This window comes from Trifolium pratense, linkage group LG2 (genome assembly GCF_020283565.1).
Source record: "Trifolium pratense cultivar HEN17-A07 linkage group LG2, ARS_RC_1.1, whole genome shotgun sequence".
In the NCBI taxonomy this organism is placed as follows: domain Eukaryota; kingdom Viridiplantae; phylum Streptophyta; class Magnoliopsida; order Fabales; family Fabaceae; genus Trifolium; species Trifolium pratense.
The window spans coordinates 42,323,512-42,338,953 of record NC_060060.1 but is presented as its reverse complement, the minus strand read 5'-3'; the positions used below and the strand labels follow the sequence as shown (position 1 = coordinate 42,338,953).

The following is a 15,442-nucleotide window of genomic DNA, read 5'->3' as shown; positions in this document are numbered from 1 at the left end:
GTTATTAAGAAAACTCTTACCAAGATTTCACTCGCAACGGCTATCACTAGTTTTGGTATTTCGATACAATTACTATGCACACCGTCACCAAGTCAACAATTATATAATTAGTAAAAAAAAAAGTCAACAATTATTATTTACTATGTACGTAAGTTTTTTTTATCACACGATAGTGATACGAAGTTTCCACATCGTCGTTAGCGATGATTAAATTTTATCAGAGAACCTGTGAGACATATAAAGTGGATTCTCCTCTCTCAACCGAATTTTCTCCATACACATAAATTAGAAATCAAACCTCTACCCAGATAAGGGGACCAAAATTCTTACAACTTCAACCAATTCTTTGTTGGTTTATGTGCGTAAGTTCTAGTTTAACCAATAAAAATTCGACATTATTAGGTCGGACGTTATAACCGGGCTTCGAATTTCGGCTTTCTTATTTGTGGGTGAGTTTATTATGACTTTACCGTTTCGTCTACCTATAAAAAGAAAAATTATATTAATTTATAATATACTACAAATATTTATATTGTGAGATGTCATGTTTCAAAAATTAGGCTTAAATGCAGTTTTAATCTTTAAGTTTTATAATTGTGCAATTTTGACCTCCAAATTTTAATTGTACGATTTTAACCCCATGAGTTTCACAATTGTTTAATTTTAGCCCCTCAAATTTACCCCTTTTGTATTTACTAAAGTTACATGTAAGTTAAATCTTTAATTTTTATTAAATTTCATTAATTTATAAGTTTATTTTTTTAAAGTTATCTTCATACATTTTTTTTACACTGAAGTTTTCTTCATACATATATATACTTAGAAAATAAACTCAATTTAATTGTACTATTTATCAAATAAAATTTTTGATTAAGAGAGAGGCATCTATAAAAAATGGGGAAGAATTGTCCTACTCGTTACATACTAATGAATCTTAAACTTTAAATCAAGTTGTTGATAACTTGTTTTCATTATGTTAAATTACTAAAATAGTAATAATAATAATAATTAGTAGTAGTAGTGAAGGTTGTTGGAAGTCAACAATAGTAAGGGCATCACATTTTTGTTCAAGTTCTTCAAGGTCTCTTGGTAAAATGGATCCATGGCAATGAGAAAGTAATGCAATACTATCAGAATCAGTTTTTCATTTGTGTTCCATGTTAGTAATATTATGGATGCATACATTAAAAACTTGAAAAATATTACCATAAAGACAATTGAAGTGTTTGTAAGAATTTCATATCCTCAAATACAAAAAAAAAACCACGCAACTAATGTTCAAAGCATATAGGATAAAACCTTAACTAATGTTCAAAACTTGTTTAACCGAGAAATGGATAGTCGGTATAACCAAGAGCCGGATCAGATGTGTAGAACGTCTTCCGGTTATAATTGTTGAGAGGAGCATCGAGTGCAAATCTCTTTGGTAAATCCGGATTAGCTATGAACAAACGACCATACGCAACAAGATCTGCCCTATTTTCAGCTATGGCATTGATCCCATCTTGTCGCGTATATCCTCCGGCAACTATAAAAGTGCCATTGAAGGCCTTTCTCATTGGTAACAAGCTATGAGAGCATTCAAATTTTTCAGTCATGGTTTTCATTCTTGGTTCCACCATATGACAGTAAAGAATATTGAATTTATTGAGAGCATTAACCATATAAAGTCCCAATTCTTCGGGATTTGAGTCTCCGCATTCTCCATATTCTGCGAAAGGTGATAGTCTAATTCCAACTCTTTCTGCGCCTATCTCATTCACAACGGCTTCAACAACTTCCAAAGCAAATCGACAACGATTCTCAAGGGTTCCACCATATTTATCAGTTCGGTCATTCACTTTATCTTTCATAAATTGTTCAATTAGGTAGCCATGAGCCCCATGGATCTCAACACCATCAAAACCTGCAATTTGTGCACCACCACAAGCATGTTACATGATTTGCAAAATGCACCCCTTAAAGAACAAACATTGTATTATGATTGAACAATTCTAACCAGCTTGAATAGCATTCCTTGCAGCAAGTCTGAAGTCATTGACAATATGAGGAATTTCATCGGTCTTAAGCTGCCTTGGTGGTGTGAACCGTGCTATATCGATGCCATTACTTCGAGTTTGTGGTTTGAGTGACTTGTTAGTAGAAGATATTGGTGCTTGCCCATTTGGTTGATAACCTGTTCAAAATAATATGTCAATAAACTGACAGATACATTATTGTCCAATTTCTTGTTCCCATAAATTGGCATATAAAACGATCCAACTAGATCGCCTATAGTCACAATCCCATGCATTCACATAGCCAATATATCCGTTGTTATTGGATCGCGATGAGGCGGTCATAAGCTCGGTACTTTTATCTAAAAAAAATCAAAATTGTATTGAAACCTTGACCATTTGATCTCGACCCAACAACCACTGATGTTCTGACTGCATGAATGCGTTAAATTGTTGAGCATAAGCAAATTAACCCCGAACAATATCAGCTACTTATAAAGGACTAACTTAAGACAGACACAACTCATAGAAATCACAGACTAACTAATATAGGTTTGAACCAATAGAAACATGTTAAGATATTTTGGCCTAAATTGCAAATAAGAATAGGTTAATAGCTATTTTGATTTGGTGAGGAACAAATTAACAAACCTGAATTAGAAGCCCTTCCTCCATGCCAAATCTGACAAAAGAAGATACCTTCTTTGGCATGAACAGCATCTACAATGGGTTTCCAAGTTTCCACTTGATCTTTTCTCCAAATGCCCGGCGTGTTTGGATACCTTCATTCACATCATAATCCAAACTCAACTACTAATGTGATGTCTTTAAATTATATTTTTTTACTTAAAAAAGTTCATTGATTCACAAAGATAATAATTAGTTTTTTTTTCCTTTAACCACCAGTATCCGGTCTATTTGGTCAAGTCTATAATACACAAGTCTTTTATCATACAAAACACAGAAAAATAGGAAGAAAAGAGGAAGTAGAAACATGAAGATGTACCCTAGAGAGGTTTCAGAAACACCAGAAGATTCAGCTATGAGAAGTCCTCCTTGAGAAGTCCTCTGAGAGTAGTAAAGGATAGTATGGGGTTGAGGAGCATTGTGGTAGAATCTCTGTCTAGTCAACGGTGCCAAAACAACTCTGAAATCGGAACGGTGAGGAGACCAAACATTCAAAACAAAAATGTTTCGTAGATATTATTTTCCATACACGCGCAACATCTAGTTAATTACGGGCAAAAATGTGCTTAATTCAAATGACTGATTCAATTCACGTTAAAAATTGAGATGAATTCATTCAATTGTATTAACTACAATTTTGGCCGTGAATTAAATTAACCATATACTCAACTAAATTAATCATATTTTTAAACGTGAATAATGAAGTGTCTTGCGGACGTAAAAAAGTGGATGTGCATATGTATCAAAATTTGAAATAGAATGGAATAGTAAGTATAGTAGTGTGTGTGAAATTTGCATATATACCTATGAGATAGATTGAATTTTCCCATCTTGTAAGGAGTAAGAAGAGGAATGGGATCAACTATGGATGCACCACCCATTTCCATTTCTTGGTTGCTTATTATGTTCAAAGATACAATAGAACAATCCACTATAATGGGGTTGAATTTATACTAAAAAGTAAGAAATTGGTACCATATATATTTTTCTTAGTAGTCATTATTATTTTTCTTTGAAAATTTTAAAAAACAATTAGCCTCTATGTAGGTGTCTCTTGCAAGGTGCCTCTTGCAAGGTGCCTCAATGCACTTACTTGGCTTCGAAAGTTTAAAAGGACAATTAGCTTGCATAGTGCCTCTTTGTAAATAATGTTCATCTCATCAAAATATAACTAAATTTAAAAGATGTGTTCATGCATTTGCAAGTTAAATATAATGTTTTATGATATTTTGCAATAAGTGTCAATTTAAAAAATAATAATTCAAGTCATCTTATTTAACCTGATTTAATATAAAGACAACTTTTTTTTCTATATAAAAATTGTGTTATATAACTGAGTCATTCGATTCAATCACAACTCTCATTGTCATGCACCAACAATCGCGCGCACAAACAACCCAAAAAATAGCTTCTTGATGGCACGAATGGAGTGTCTTGTGTGACACTATAAGAATCGATTGGGGTGTACATATTCAGTATAATTACGTGTGTGAGTGTGTGGCTTTTTAAGGAGGACAAAAGATATGCTTCTCAAATAAGCTAATTATAATCGTAATGATATTATTTCTTTTCTAGGCAATTATAATTATATTACTATTTAACATAGTCAATATTAATTTGCTTTAGTTTTTTATTAGAAAATTTAGTTGACACAATGCCTCTATGTAGTTGTTTGTGCTTGATTTTTTAATTGCAATTAAGGTGCCTCTATGTACACTACTTACTCTCCCGTGAGTATATTTCATATGAGGTGGTCCAATTGATGTATCCACCATTTAGTCTTTCTTTTTAGATTAAAATTGCAGCTCTTAAAATAAAACAAGGGTTGAGATTTTCATTGTATAAAAATGTCATGGGTAGATGATAATTATCGATACTTTACTTGTTGCTTTTATTTTTGGGGTGCATTTGATCTGCTAAAAAATAAGGACCGGACATGACAACTTCAACGGTATTGTATTTGATTGGAAAATGTTGATGACATTCGGACAAAGAATGGCACAAAAACCGAGGTGTGAGGAAAAAGATATTTAAAAACTTCTAAACCCTATGGTTACAATACATTATACGATGTCTAGTGTTAAAATTTGTGTTCCTAAATCATTCCCACAAGCCTTAATTTACACAATTGTCTTCTAACACAACACCATGCTTCACTACATCTAAACCCTACACAAAATAAACAAACAAGTGAAATCTAAGTCTAACAAGTAATAGCATCTAACTAACACAAACTCTACTATTTATTAACAACTCAAGTAAGAACTAAAAAGGACTTAGATACCTCTTATTTCATAAGCTATCACATGTATTAAGAAAATTGGCAGTGTAATTTATCTATAGATGTATTTAATTTTGATTTTTCATCTTTTAAGATAAATTTTTAGTATTAATTACATTAGACATATATTTGAAAAAAAATATATTAAATACATCTAATAATGTAATCGAATGTCTATATTTGAGAAAATAATATTGATTAGAGTTGTGTTAATTAAACACAAATTTGGTCAACACGTATTTGAAATCATATAAATACAAGAGGAAATAAGTATACACGCAAATCTATAAAGAACATTACTATATTATTTATAAAATAGAAAGGTGTATATTTGTTTGGTTTGTGTATAAAATTTGTGTTGATATATAGTATTGATTATAGCTTTGTTTAACAAGTTTATAATATTTGAGTAAAAAAAATTATTATTATCTTTGGTGTACAAAACAGAAGGGCTTGAGGCCATATGGTGAGGTTCATGTCATGTGTCTTCATATCATCCACCAGAAAAATATTATCTTTTGAAATTAAAAATAAAAATATGTCTCTCCCAACACTACCAACTCAACCAAGCTTGTGGCTACCACAGATCATCACACAAGAGATCACTGCAAGGAAGAACCATGTCAGCTATGGTTGCAGGTACTTCTTCTTCATGCTCTGCCACCTTCACCACAAGGAGTAATCATTCCATCAAAAACTCTCACCTCACACCTTCCAAGACACTCACTCTTCCATGCCAGGTACTCTTCTTTTCTTTGCATGGTTAGCAGAGAATGACTCTAGTAATCCAGAGTTCGTCGAGATATAAATAAAATATTATTTCAGTCAGAAAATTTAAACTCAGACTCTTCCGAACAATTTATTTTTAACTGAATTTATTAACCATTTGAACTCGATGATTTAGTTAATTACTAGTTACAATTTAGAATTGTGTCTTTAATACTTTTTGTTCTTGCTCTTGCAATTGTAAGTGCAGAAAACATCTTTGCTAGGCCTTTCACTTCATGAAGCCAAAAGGGGTATTTCAGGATCCTTCTTAAATGTCAACAAAAATGGTTCTTCCTCCATTGCTAGAAGGAGACTTGAGATCACTGCAAAAACTGCTGGAGCTTCAAAGACAATTGAGGCTGAAGTTGACAAGCCACTTGGTCTCACTTTAGGCCAAAAGAGTAATGGCGTTGTTGTCATAACAGTAAGTATCTTGCATTCAACGTTATCGATACTTCAAATTACAGATGTGTCTGGTGTCTCACATGTGTGATGTGTCAGTGTCCAACATGATGCTGATACATATGGTTACATTCCAATGTTTTACTTTCTCAAAATGTTATTGGTGTCGATGTGTCAGTGTCAGTTGTATGAGTCGGTGCTTCATAGATCTATTTTGAAGGGAATTATTTCAATTTGTTAATGAAGATGGTTATTATCTTGTTTAGGCTGTTGAAGGTGGGGGGAATGCCGCAAAAGCAGGGTTAAAGTCAGGGGACCAAGTTCTTTATACTAGCAGTTTCTTTGGAGATGAATTATGGCCAGCAGATAAGCTTGGATTCACTAAAACTGCAATCCAAGCTAAGCCTGATTCTGTCTACTTTGTTGTTAGCAGGTATTTTCTTGCCTTTTGCTATCAAGCTTTGTTCCATTTTCTTTAATTGCATCAGTTATGTTACTGACATAGCCGGGCCTAGCCACAATGCATTTGCTGGATGTGCGACGACATCTTGAGCCCTATAATAATAGTTATATATTATCAATGTTCACAAATTATCAAATGTGCATCAGTAGATTAGTGGTAGACTGTGATGTTTGTGTATACAAGGTCTTAGGTTCGAATCTCAACATTGTTGTCATTTCATGTTTAATACTCAAGCAGGGCCTCCAAATATTTGGGGCCAGCCCTGGACATAGGTCATTTTCCCCTTAAAACACTACCTTTTATACAAATGTGAAATAATTGGTACTTTTAAAGTTGTCACTGGTCTGCAAGGTATCTTGCACAAGTAATTAGAATAAGATATCAAAAAGTGAAGAATATATCGTAGCACTTAATCTGTTTATCAGTTACTTAAGAGATCATGTTTTTGTTATGAAGAGGTGTTGAGGTAGATACTAAAAGGCTTCCAAAGCGTCCTGCTCCTCCTCGCTTCGGGAGAAAATTGACCGAGACTCAAAAGGCAAGAATTGTTATTCATTTTCGATCGTGAATTTAATTCCTGCCTGCCTTTTTTTCCAAGTAGTATTTAATCGTCATCAAAGCTAAAGATGTTTATTTTACACGATTCAATGGTTAATCAAAATCATGCAGGCTAGAGCTACTCACATTTGTCTTGACTGTGGATACATATACTTCTTACCAAAATCTTTTGATGAACAGGTAAGTCCATCATATATGTAAAAAGTTACTTAAAAGTATATCCATGTTTGAATTTCAAATCAACTGCCAAGATACATTATCTTCTTGATCTATATAGCACACATCGACACTTCAAATTGAAAGTGTATCTGGTGTCTGACACGTGTTAGTGTCGTATTTAGTGTTTTGTGATTTGAACATTATTTATGTATGCTATTACAGCCGGATACATATAGTTGTCCACAATGTCAAGCACCAAAGAAGAGATTTGCTGAATATGATGTTAACACTGGAAGAGCTATTGGTGGTGGAGGCTTGCCTCCTATTGGAGTTATTATTGGACTTGTGGCTGGTTTAGGTGCTGTTGGAGCTTTGCTTGTTTTTGGTCTTCAGTAATATACATTGATTTTCTGTACTCCAAAGTTGTCCAGTGTAATAATCTTGGGAGTTTGTATCTCAGAAACTTATTGTATGAGATTGAACATGTGCTGCAAAAAGAATTCCAACTATTAGCAGTTTTCAAAGCTACGTGTATATTGAAACACAACTCTATTTTGTTCATGTTCCGCGTAGGTAGCTCGGTTGATGATCTACGGATATTGAAAGAGTTTTGAGGAGGAAGTTCTAGGTTCGATTCCAAAAACTAACATAACCACTAACTTTACTGATATTTGTCTATAAAAACATCTCTTTTATGTTCATATCGTTTTTATTTATCAGCTTTCGACGATTTTCGTCAATTTATGCACAAGGGTTATTTAATCGGAAGAAAAGTTTAAAAGAGCTTGTTTCACATAACTCTTATATTTAACTTATAAAATGATTTGTGATTAAGTTCAAATGAATTTCTGAGCATTCTAAGTTATATAGATGTTGAAAATAATAAATCAATGATAAAGACCATTACCATTTACAATTATTTAACCATACTACAAGTGTCTTCATCTTGTGCCTTCATATTTTTCTTTTACGATGTGAGATTGTTATCATCGAAACCATAAGAAACCAACTATGAAATTAATTAATTAATTAATTAATAGGTAAAAATTCAAGAACTAAATTACTTATTTACTCGAAGTTAGATATGTAAAATAGGTTTCAAGACCAAAAGAAAACAAAAACAATAATAAATTAAATGTGAACATAATTAATAAACAAAATAAGATGTGAAACTTTTAAAAAATAAAGCGATTTCGGTAGGGATGGCAATTTGACCCATACCCAAAGGGTACCCGCAAAAATTACCCACAACGGGTAGGGTAAAAACCCGCATTTTGGGTACGGGCACGGGTATGGGTAATTACCCGCAAAAATGAACGGGTATGGGTGCGGGTACGGGTACCTTAGTACCCAACCCGCCCCATACCCGCATAATATATATGTATTTATTTTATTTATATTATTATATTATAATATATGTAAATCAATTTAAAACAATACAACTCTACTAAACTATTACATATTTTTAATAAAAATATTTATTTATAACACAATATAAAAATAATGTGAATATTTAACATAAATATGAACTTTAACATAAAGTTAGTAATAATTTTGTTTATAATTTTCATTAGTCAATATTAAAATCTTTGAAATTTTTTTAATTCTATTAAAATTATATGATATTTTATAATTGATCAATTTAATTTTAGTAAAAATGCGGGTAACGGGTACGGGTATGGGTACCTAGGTACCCATAGGGTATGGGGACGGGGGCAAAAGTTGTTACCCACGCGGGTATGGGGATGGGTACGGGTATTTTTTCAATCCGCGGGTATGGGGATGGGTACTATAGTACCCTACCCATACCCTACCATTGCCATCCCTAGATTTCGGCACGTATCTTCCGAAACTTTTAAATTTTTTTTAAAAAAAACCTTTCCAAAATAGACCTATTTTGGATTGTATGATCCCATTAAGGCCTTTATTTCGGACCCTATCTTTCAATCGCATTCAAAGAACATTTTCGTCGATTTGGGGGCATAGGAGCAATTCAGGGGGCCTTAAAAGCAATTTTCCTCTTCTTATTCATATAGAAATTGGGCAAAATCGGACTAGTCCGTTAAACTTTGGGCCAGACCACTATCAATAAACTTTTATTAATAAATTTTAGGCAAATGCTAAATAGTGCCCCCGGGGCACTCTTTAAGCCCTTAAATAGTAAGTTTTTTATAGAATTTTTATGGGAATGCGTAAAGTCAACGCATTGGAAATTGTAGTGTTTAACTTTTTGAATAAAAAGTTTCTTTAAATAGAATGTTTAAAGAGTGCCCCGGGGGCACTCGTTAGCAAGACCCTAAATTTTAATTTCATCTAGATTAAAATTTATTAATAAAAGTTTATTTAAGCCTAATGTTGTTTCTTATTTAAGTAGGAAAACTTAATAAAAAGAGAGTATCATTTGCCGAACTAAATGATCAAGAGAGTTAGGATATCTTCCAGATTAAAAAAATAGTGATTTTGATGTAAAATAATTTAGAAATTAGTTTTTAGAGAATAGAAAAGTTGAATTTACTTGTGTTTGTTTATGATAATAAAAATCACTTTTTTAAAATAAAATAATTTTTAGTTTGTTTCGATACAACATGTAAAAGTGGTTTTTTTAATTACAAAATAACTTTCTTCTTTTAACATTTCGTTTCTCCTCTAAAAAAAACTATTATTTTAGAAGCTACTGTAGTAGCTTCTCATTTTTAGCTGTTTTCTGATTATTTTTAACTTCGGATTATTTTAAAAATTTGTAACAAACATATGCAAAACATTTAAAAGTGATTATTTTTATAAAAAAAAAAGTAATTTTTTTTCTAAAATAAGCTATAACAAATAGTCTTGTAAACCAAACAACTATCTATTTTATAATCTAAGTTTGTTATCCATTTTGAGTTGTGTAAACAACTTGTTGTACATTTCAAATATTTTTGTTAAAATAGTAATATTGAAATAATATGAGTCGGGCTGCGAGATTAGTGGAACGGTCTTACTTTCATTTAGTACATTCAAAATCAATTGACTTTAGATTGACATATCAAAGTTCGTCATATTTAGATGGAGGACAATCATTGTGTTAAATGACTTATTTTCTGGTAATTTTAAACTTTTTATGGGTTCTTGAAAGACTCCTTCTAGCAAACTAAGTAATTTTATTTTTTTTGTCAAGTGACACCGTAATTAGAAATTTTACCCTTAAGCTAAATAAGTGAGCTGTTTCGAATTCAAATTATTCTCACGTATATACAATGTAATGTCTATATCAAATTAAGTGGACAGGAAGTTAGGAACAACCAAGTAAGGGTCTCGGTCTCCTTAAACTTGTGGTCAGAAGTTCGATTTTTGACTTAAAAAAAAATCGATTGAAAATAGAGAATCCACATCATATGTCCTAATTTGGTAACCCGACTTTATTTATGATATTTTTGAGAGTTATATGACTAGAAAATTATAAAGAAAAGAGTTATTTCAATTGATTTGAAACGGCAAAGTATGGTGGCTGGCTGCTTAGCCTGCATTGGTCAAAAACTGTCTTAGTCGATTCAAATGAGTAGTGATGATGACAAACATTAACAAACAACGGTTACTTCACTATTTTTGTGGACCATTTTTATTCATTTCATATAATTTCTCATTCTATTTTTTGCTTAATACTTATAAACCTTAATAGTTAATATATCACTATTTTTCTTCATCATATAATAAATCTAACTTCATCAACCACACATCAAAAATCCACAACAAGGTATCATATCACTCACTCAAATCTTTCATTTTCTGCTCATTTATTATTTTTTCAAACTTAGAAAAATATCAACTCAAATTTCAAAATTTTATGTGTGTGGAAATTTACCTAGTCAATTTTCAAATTTCTTTTTGACGAAAAGTCAATTTTGAATTATTCAAAATTAATAATTCCGTATTATTAACGTTTAATCTACATAATTAATCCTTTTTTAATACATATTGAATTTGTTTTATTTTAAGAATGACGATTTAATTAAATTTTAAATTTAATATAAAACTATGACATAGAGAGATTATAAAATACTCCGAATAATGAATGCATTATAATTTGACTTTTAGTGATGATTACTTACACATGACAATTTTTTAAAAAAATTCTTAAAAACTCTGGCATGATTTGGGTGTTCCTTGAAACAGATCTCTGTGTTCCAAATTGATGATAATGATGAATTCATGATGAAGATTGTAACTGAAATTTAGCAAAATTAATAGTAATTGGGTTGCTTAATTTGTTCATATATAAAGTGTACCCAAACAACAACGATTCAGTAATCACTTTTCACTCAAACGCGCTTTTCAACTTCAACTTTTTCATCATAGATTCTCGGTTTCAGGTAAAGAATCGTTTTTTGTAATACCCTTTAATAGTAATTAAGTTAAAGATTGTTTCTTTATTTTGTTGCTCTTTATCTGTTTGATGAAATGCCCAATTTTGTTAGTTCAATTATGGTTTTTGATTTTCTTCAATTTGGGAATTAAATGGGTTCCTTCATATGTGATATGTTTGAGATAAATTTTATATCTTTGTTGCACCTTGAGATAAATTGATGGTATTTTACTATTTTATAGAAAATTAATTGGTTAGTACTTGAGGATAATATAAAAGGAAACTGTATTGATGTCTTAATCTGAAAATCTATGGAAGTTGATATTACCATAAAGTAGGATATCCGTAATAAAGAGGATTCCATTTTCCATTTCAACTTTTTTTTTTTCCTTTTCTTTTGATTGTAAAGTAATTATTTGAGGTGGCTTAACTTATTCATGTACAATTGTTGTATAGATTTTAGATGTTTAAGTTCCAACTGAATTTGTTCTAAAGAAACAGTTGATAGTGACTGCATAACTAGGTGGCAGTGTTATTATGCTCTTTCTTGTTCTGGGTCTGCTCACAAATTCTGTTTTAATACTTACTTTCTCTGTTTTTTGTTTTTTAATTTTTTTTAATATATTCTGCAATGATTTCTCTTGATGTACATGGTTTTAGTAATTGAACTTTAGGTTTAATCTAATAACTTTCAAACACTTTTTAATGGTCCAGAGTGGTTATTTGAGGGCTGCTGCTTCATGTTGCTCTATTTTCTTGTGTTATTGAAATTTGGAAGATCATATGATTAGTTAAATTCATATTACTAGATATTAGGGGAGGAAATTGAATAAAAAATAAAAGGATTCTTTGTCTGCCCCCGTGCAGACTTATTAATAAAACCTTACTGTTTTGATAATTAACTTCGACATAGTTTATGGAAAGGTTAACTTTTAAGTCCCACAGCGGATAAACTTGCCGCATGAACTTTTAACAATCACCACTTATCCTTGGTCATAAAGCAACCCCCAGTTATTGTTGCTTAACCACAATTTCTATTTGATACTCAAGTGATTAGATTAGATTAGATTAGATTAGATTAGCTGTAGTTGTATGTTTTAGGCATAAATATGTTTTCATTCTTATGAGACTGGTTGAGAGATGTGAATGCATTAAAAACAGCAATGGACTTTCTCTCTAGAAAGTCTATATAAATATTAATTGTAACATTTTCCTGTTTATTTTCACATTTGGTTAGGTAAAAACAAGTTTGTTTGGAGTGTGTGTTGCCATTGCTGTTCTCCTGTTACTCCTCTATATAATATATAGATTGATCCTCTGTCCTGTTTACATCTCTTATGGTGGCTGGAAGGTAGACATGCACTTGGAGTGATGGCGATTATGACTCAACCAGTGAAAACAATAATTTCATCCTATCGTGACCACGACAAGAATTCCCGTCTTTCTCCTTTGTCTCCTTGTCGACACGGGAGCCGTCAGTGGCGCAAGATTCGTACTGGTAGCTTGGCTGTTGCTATAGCAGCACTTCTCTTGTTTACTACTGCTTGGCTTTCCCTTGTCTTCTCTGATGCAACTACTTGTTGCTTTCATCGCATAAAAGATTGGGAAGGTAGACACCACTTTTTCCCTTGGAACAAGTGCACTCCGCTCCGCCTTTCAAAAGTAGTAACTTCACCTCCCGTCTTCCAACTTGTGACAACGAAAGATCATCTTCAAAATGGTAGCAGTACCATTGAACAAGGAGGCTTGTCTGTTCAACATATTGTTTTTGGCATAGCAGGATCATCTCAGCTTTGGAAACGGAGGAAGGAATATATTAGACTATGGTGGCGTCCCAATGACATGCGTGGCCATGTGTGGTTAGAGGAAAAAGTGGTTGAAGAACAAGGTGATGAGTTATTGCCCCCTACCATGATTTCTGGAGACATCTCGTATTTCCGCTACACTAATCCCATAGGTCACCCTTCTGGCCTCCGGATTTCTCGCATTATCAAAGAAAGCTTTCGCCTTGGCCTCTCAGATGTGCGTTGGTTTGTCCTATGTGATGATGATACCATCTTCAACGTGAATAACCTAGTTGACGTTCTCAGCAAGTATAATTCCTCCGAAATGATTTACATAGGTAGCCCTTCAGAGAGCCATTCAGCTAATACCTATTTTAGCCACTCAATGGCCTATGGTGGTGGCGGGATTGCAATAAGTTATCCACTTGCAAAGGCTCTATATGAGATTCTTGATGAATGCATTGAGAGGTACCCTGGGCTTTATGGTAGTGATGATAGACTGCATGCCTGCATCACTGAACTTGGCATTCCGCTGACCCGGGAACATGGTTTTCACCAGGTACTTTGTAGATATCCATTCTTTTGGGCTTAGGCCCCTTTCATTTTAAAAAAAAGTTCACTTTCTTCTTTTCTTTATGAAAATTTCTTTCTATTTTCAGGGAAAAGAAACATTTATCATATGTATTACATGATTATTATAATGCAGCCATTTCATCACTTAGAATTTGTAATTGATCAGAACCACTTTTTTCTTTTAATCTTTCAGTGGGATATAAAGGGTGATGCTCACGGTCTTCTATCCTCTCACCCAATAGCACCATTTGTGTCAATTCATCATGTTGAAGCTGTTAATCCCTTTTATCCTGGTTTGAGCTCTTTAGATAGCCTGAAACTTTTTACAAAGGCCATGAGAGCTGAACCCAAAAGCTTTTTGCAACGTTCAATATGTTACGACCATTCCCAGCATCTAACATTTTCAGTGTCACTTGGTTATGCCATTCAAGTCCTGCCTAACATTGTTTTTCCCCGTGAGCTGGAGCGCTCCGAACGAACCTATTCTGCTTGGAATGGTATTACTCAAAGGAATGAATTTGATTTTGATGCTAGGGACCCACACAAATCTGTGTGTAAAAAACCCATTCGCTTCTTCTTGAAAGATACTGGAAGAGATAGTAACACTTCTTGGGGTTCATATGTTCGGAGTAAAGATAAAGATGATTTCAAAAGGAAACTTTTCTGCTTTCCCAACTCTCCCCCTCTGCTCAATGTGCGAAAGATCCAAGTAGTGGCTCAACCTTTGAGCAAGAATTGGCATCTGGTATGTTTCATAGCTCTTGAACATTTCTTATGATCTTATTGCCTGTTTTCATTCATAGTGACATTTCTGGATTCAACTGTTTGGTTGTCCTAGGTACCGCGTCGTCTCTGTTGCAAGCAAATCCAAAGTAGCAAGGAAATGCTCCAAATCTCAGTTGGACAATGTGGGAATTGGGAAGGGGCCTTTTAGCTCTGTATACTGATTGTGTAGGTTGGTTGTGAAATGGCAGTTTAGGATTACTCTATTGTGTTTTTCACATGATTTGGCCTTCTGAGTGGAGAGCTAGTTCCATGCGGCATTTTTTTCACCTTGAATTGAGCTTTCTTGAACTTCTAATTTCTATGTAGAGAAAGGTTTCTAACACCAAGATGTGAGTATTCAATTTTTTCCATATATCTTCTCATTTTGTCCTTTAATTTTTTTTTCTCTTCAGAATTTAGAACAGTTTACTAGGGATTTGAGTAGGATACCTACCAACCTAGGTATATGCTATAGGAGAAAAACAAGGTTCTAAATTCTAATACACCTTCTGTAAAGTCACAATACCGTTATAATTCAGTGATAGCAAATGTGTGCAAAGTTGCAGGAAAATGGAGGTTTGTTTGGTTATTCCTAAAAAGTTTCATATTGAATACTTAGTCACTGAAGAAAGTTCAATGTTTATAATTTGAAGATTGTAATAT

At 32.9% G+C, this 15,442-nt stretch overlaps 3 protein-coding genes across 6 annotated transcripts; 2 read left to right on the top strand and 1 right to left on the bottom strand.

Moving 5' to 3' along the window:
* Positions 1–1,117: 1,117 nt before the first annotated feature.
* Positions 1,118–3,649, bottom strand: LOC123905989 (putative 12-oxophytodienoate reductase 11). Its single transcript, XM_045955815.1, has 5 exons — positions 3,489–3,649; positions 3,004–3,144; positions 2,649–2,779; positions 2,000–2,176; positions 1,118–1,906 (listed from the first exon to the last, which is right to left on the bottom strand). Exons 1-5 carry the CDS (start codon positions 3,569–3,571, stop codon positions 1,323–1,325), a joined length of 1,116 nt encoding a protein of 371 aa, XP_045811771.1. The 5' UTR covers positions 3,572–3,649; the 3' UTR covers positions 1,118–1,322.
* A 1,849-nt stretch (positions 3,650–5,498) lies between these two features.
* Positions 5,499–7,839, top strand: LOC123905988. Its single transcript, XM_045955814.1, has 6 exons — positions 5,499–5,705; positions 5,942–6,157; positions 6,402–6,568; positions 7,055–7,136; positions 7,268–7,336; positions 7,538–7,839. The coding sequence occupies exons 1-6, from the start codon at positions 5,586–5,588 to the stop codon at positions 7,709–7,711; spliced, it is 828 nt and encodes a 275-aa protein (XP_045811770.1). The 5' UTR covers positions 5,499–5,585; the 3' UTR covers positions 7,712–7,839.
* A 3,063-nt stretch (positions 7,840–10,902) lies between these two features.
* Positions 10,903–15,439, top strand: LOC123905986. 4 transcript variants are annotated; one of them, XM_045955809.1, is made up of 5 exons: positions 10,903–11,048; positions 11,468–11,664; positions 12,895–14,000; positions 14,208–14,759; positions 14,853–15,439. In XM_045955809.1, the coding sequence occupies exons 3-5, from the start codon at positions 13,029–13,031 to the stop codon at positions 14,946–14,948; spliced, it is 1,620 nt and encodes a 539-aa protein (XP_045811765.1). In that variant the 5' UTR covers positions 10,903–11,048; positions 11,468–11,664; positions 12,895–13,028; the 3' UTR covers positions 14,949–15,439. The 4 variants fall into 4 exon arrangements, with proteins under 4 accessions (XP_045811765.1, XP_045811768.1, XP_045811766.1 ...); XM_045955812.1 differs by having other exon boundaries at positions 10,921–11,664; positions 13,009–14,000; XM_045955810.1 differs by lacking the exon at positions 11,468–11,664 and having other exon boundaries at positions 10,929–11,048.
* The last annotated feature ends 3 nt before the right edge of the window (positions 15,440–15,442 follow it).

What these genes read in the sequence shown, in the direction of transcription:
- LOC123905986 (XM_045955809.1), top strand. Translation starts at nt 13,029, where the DNA reads ATGGCGATTATGACTCAACCAGTGAAAACAATAATTTCATCCTATCGT. An exon ending in GGGAACATGGTTTTCACCAG is followed by an intron (nt 14,001 to 14,207) that starts GTACTTTGTAGA and finishes TTAATCTTTCAG; the next exon opens with TGGGATATAAAGGGTGATGC. An exon ending in TGAGCAAGAATTGGCATCTG is followed by an intron (nt 14,760 to 14,852) that starts GTATGTTTCATA and finishes TGGTTGTCCTAG; the next exon opens with GTACCGCGTCGTCTCTGTTG.
- LOC123905988 (XM_045955814.1), top strand. Translation starts at nt 5,586, where the DNA reads ATGTCAGCTATGGTTGCAGGTACTTCTTCTTCATGCTCTGCCACCTTC. An exon ending in GTCTACTTTGTTGTTAGCAG is followed by an intron (nt 6,569 to 7,054) that starts GTATTTTCTTGC and finishes TTTGTTATGAAG; the next exon opens with AGGTGTTGAGGTAGATACTA. An exon ending in CAAAATCTTTTGATGAACAG is followed by an intron (nt 7,337 to 7,537) that starts GTAAGTCCATCA and finishes ATGCTATTACAG; the next exon opens with CCGGATACATATAGTTGTCC.
- LOC123905989 (XM_045955815.1), bottom strand. Translation starts at nt 3,571, where the DNA reads ATGGAAATGGGTGGTGCATCCATAGTTGATCCCATTCCTCTTCTTACT. An exon ending in AAATTCAATCTATCTCATAG is followed by an intron (nt 3,145 to 3,488) that starts GTATATATGCAA and finishes TTCCGATTTCAG; the next exon opens with AGTTGTTTTGGCACCGTTGA. An exon ending in AGGAAGGGCTTCTAATTCAG is followed by an intron (nt 2,177 to 2,648) that starts GTTTGTTAATTT and finishes TATTTTGAACAG; the next exon opens with GTTATCAACCAAATGGGCAA.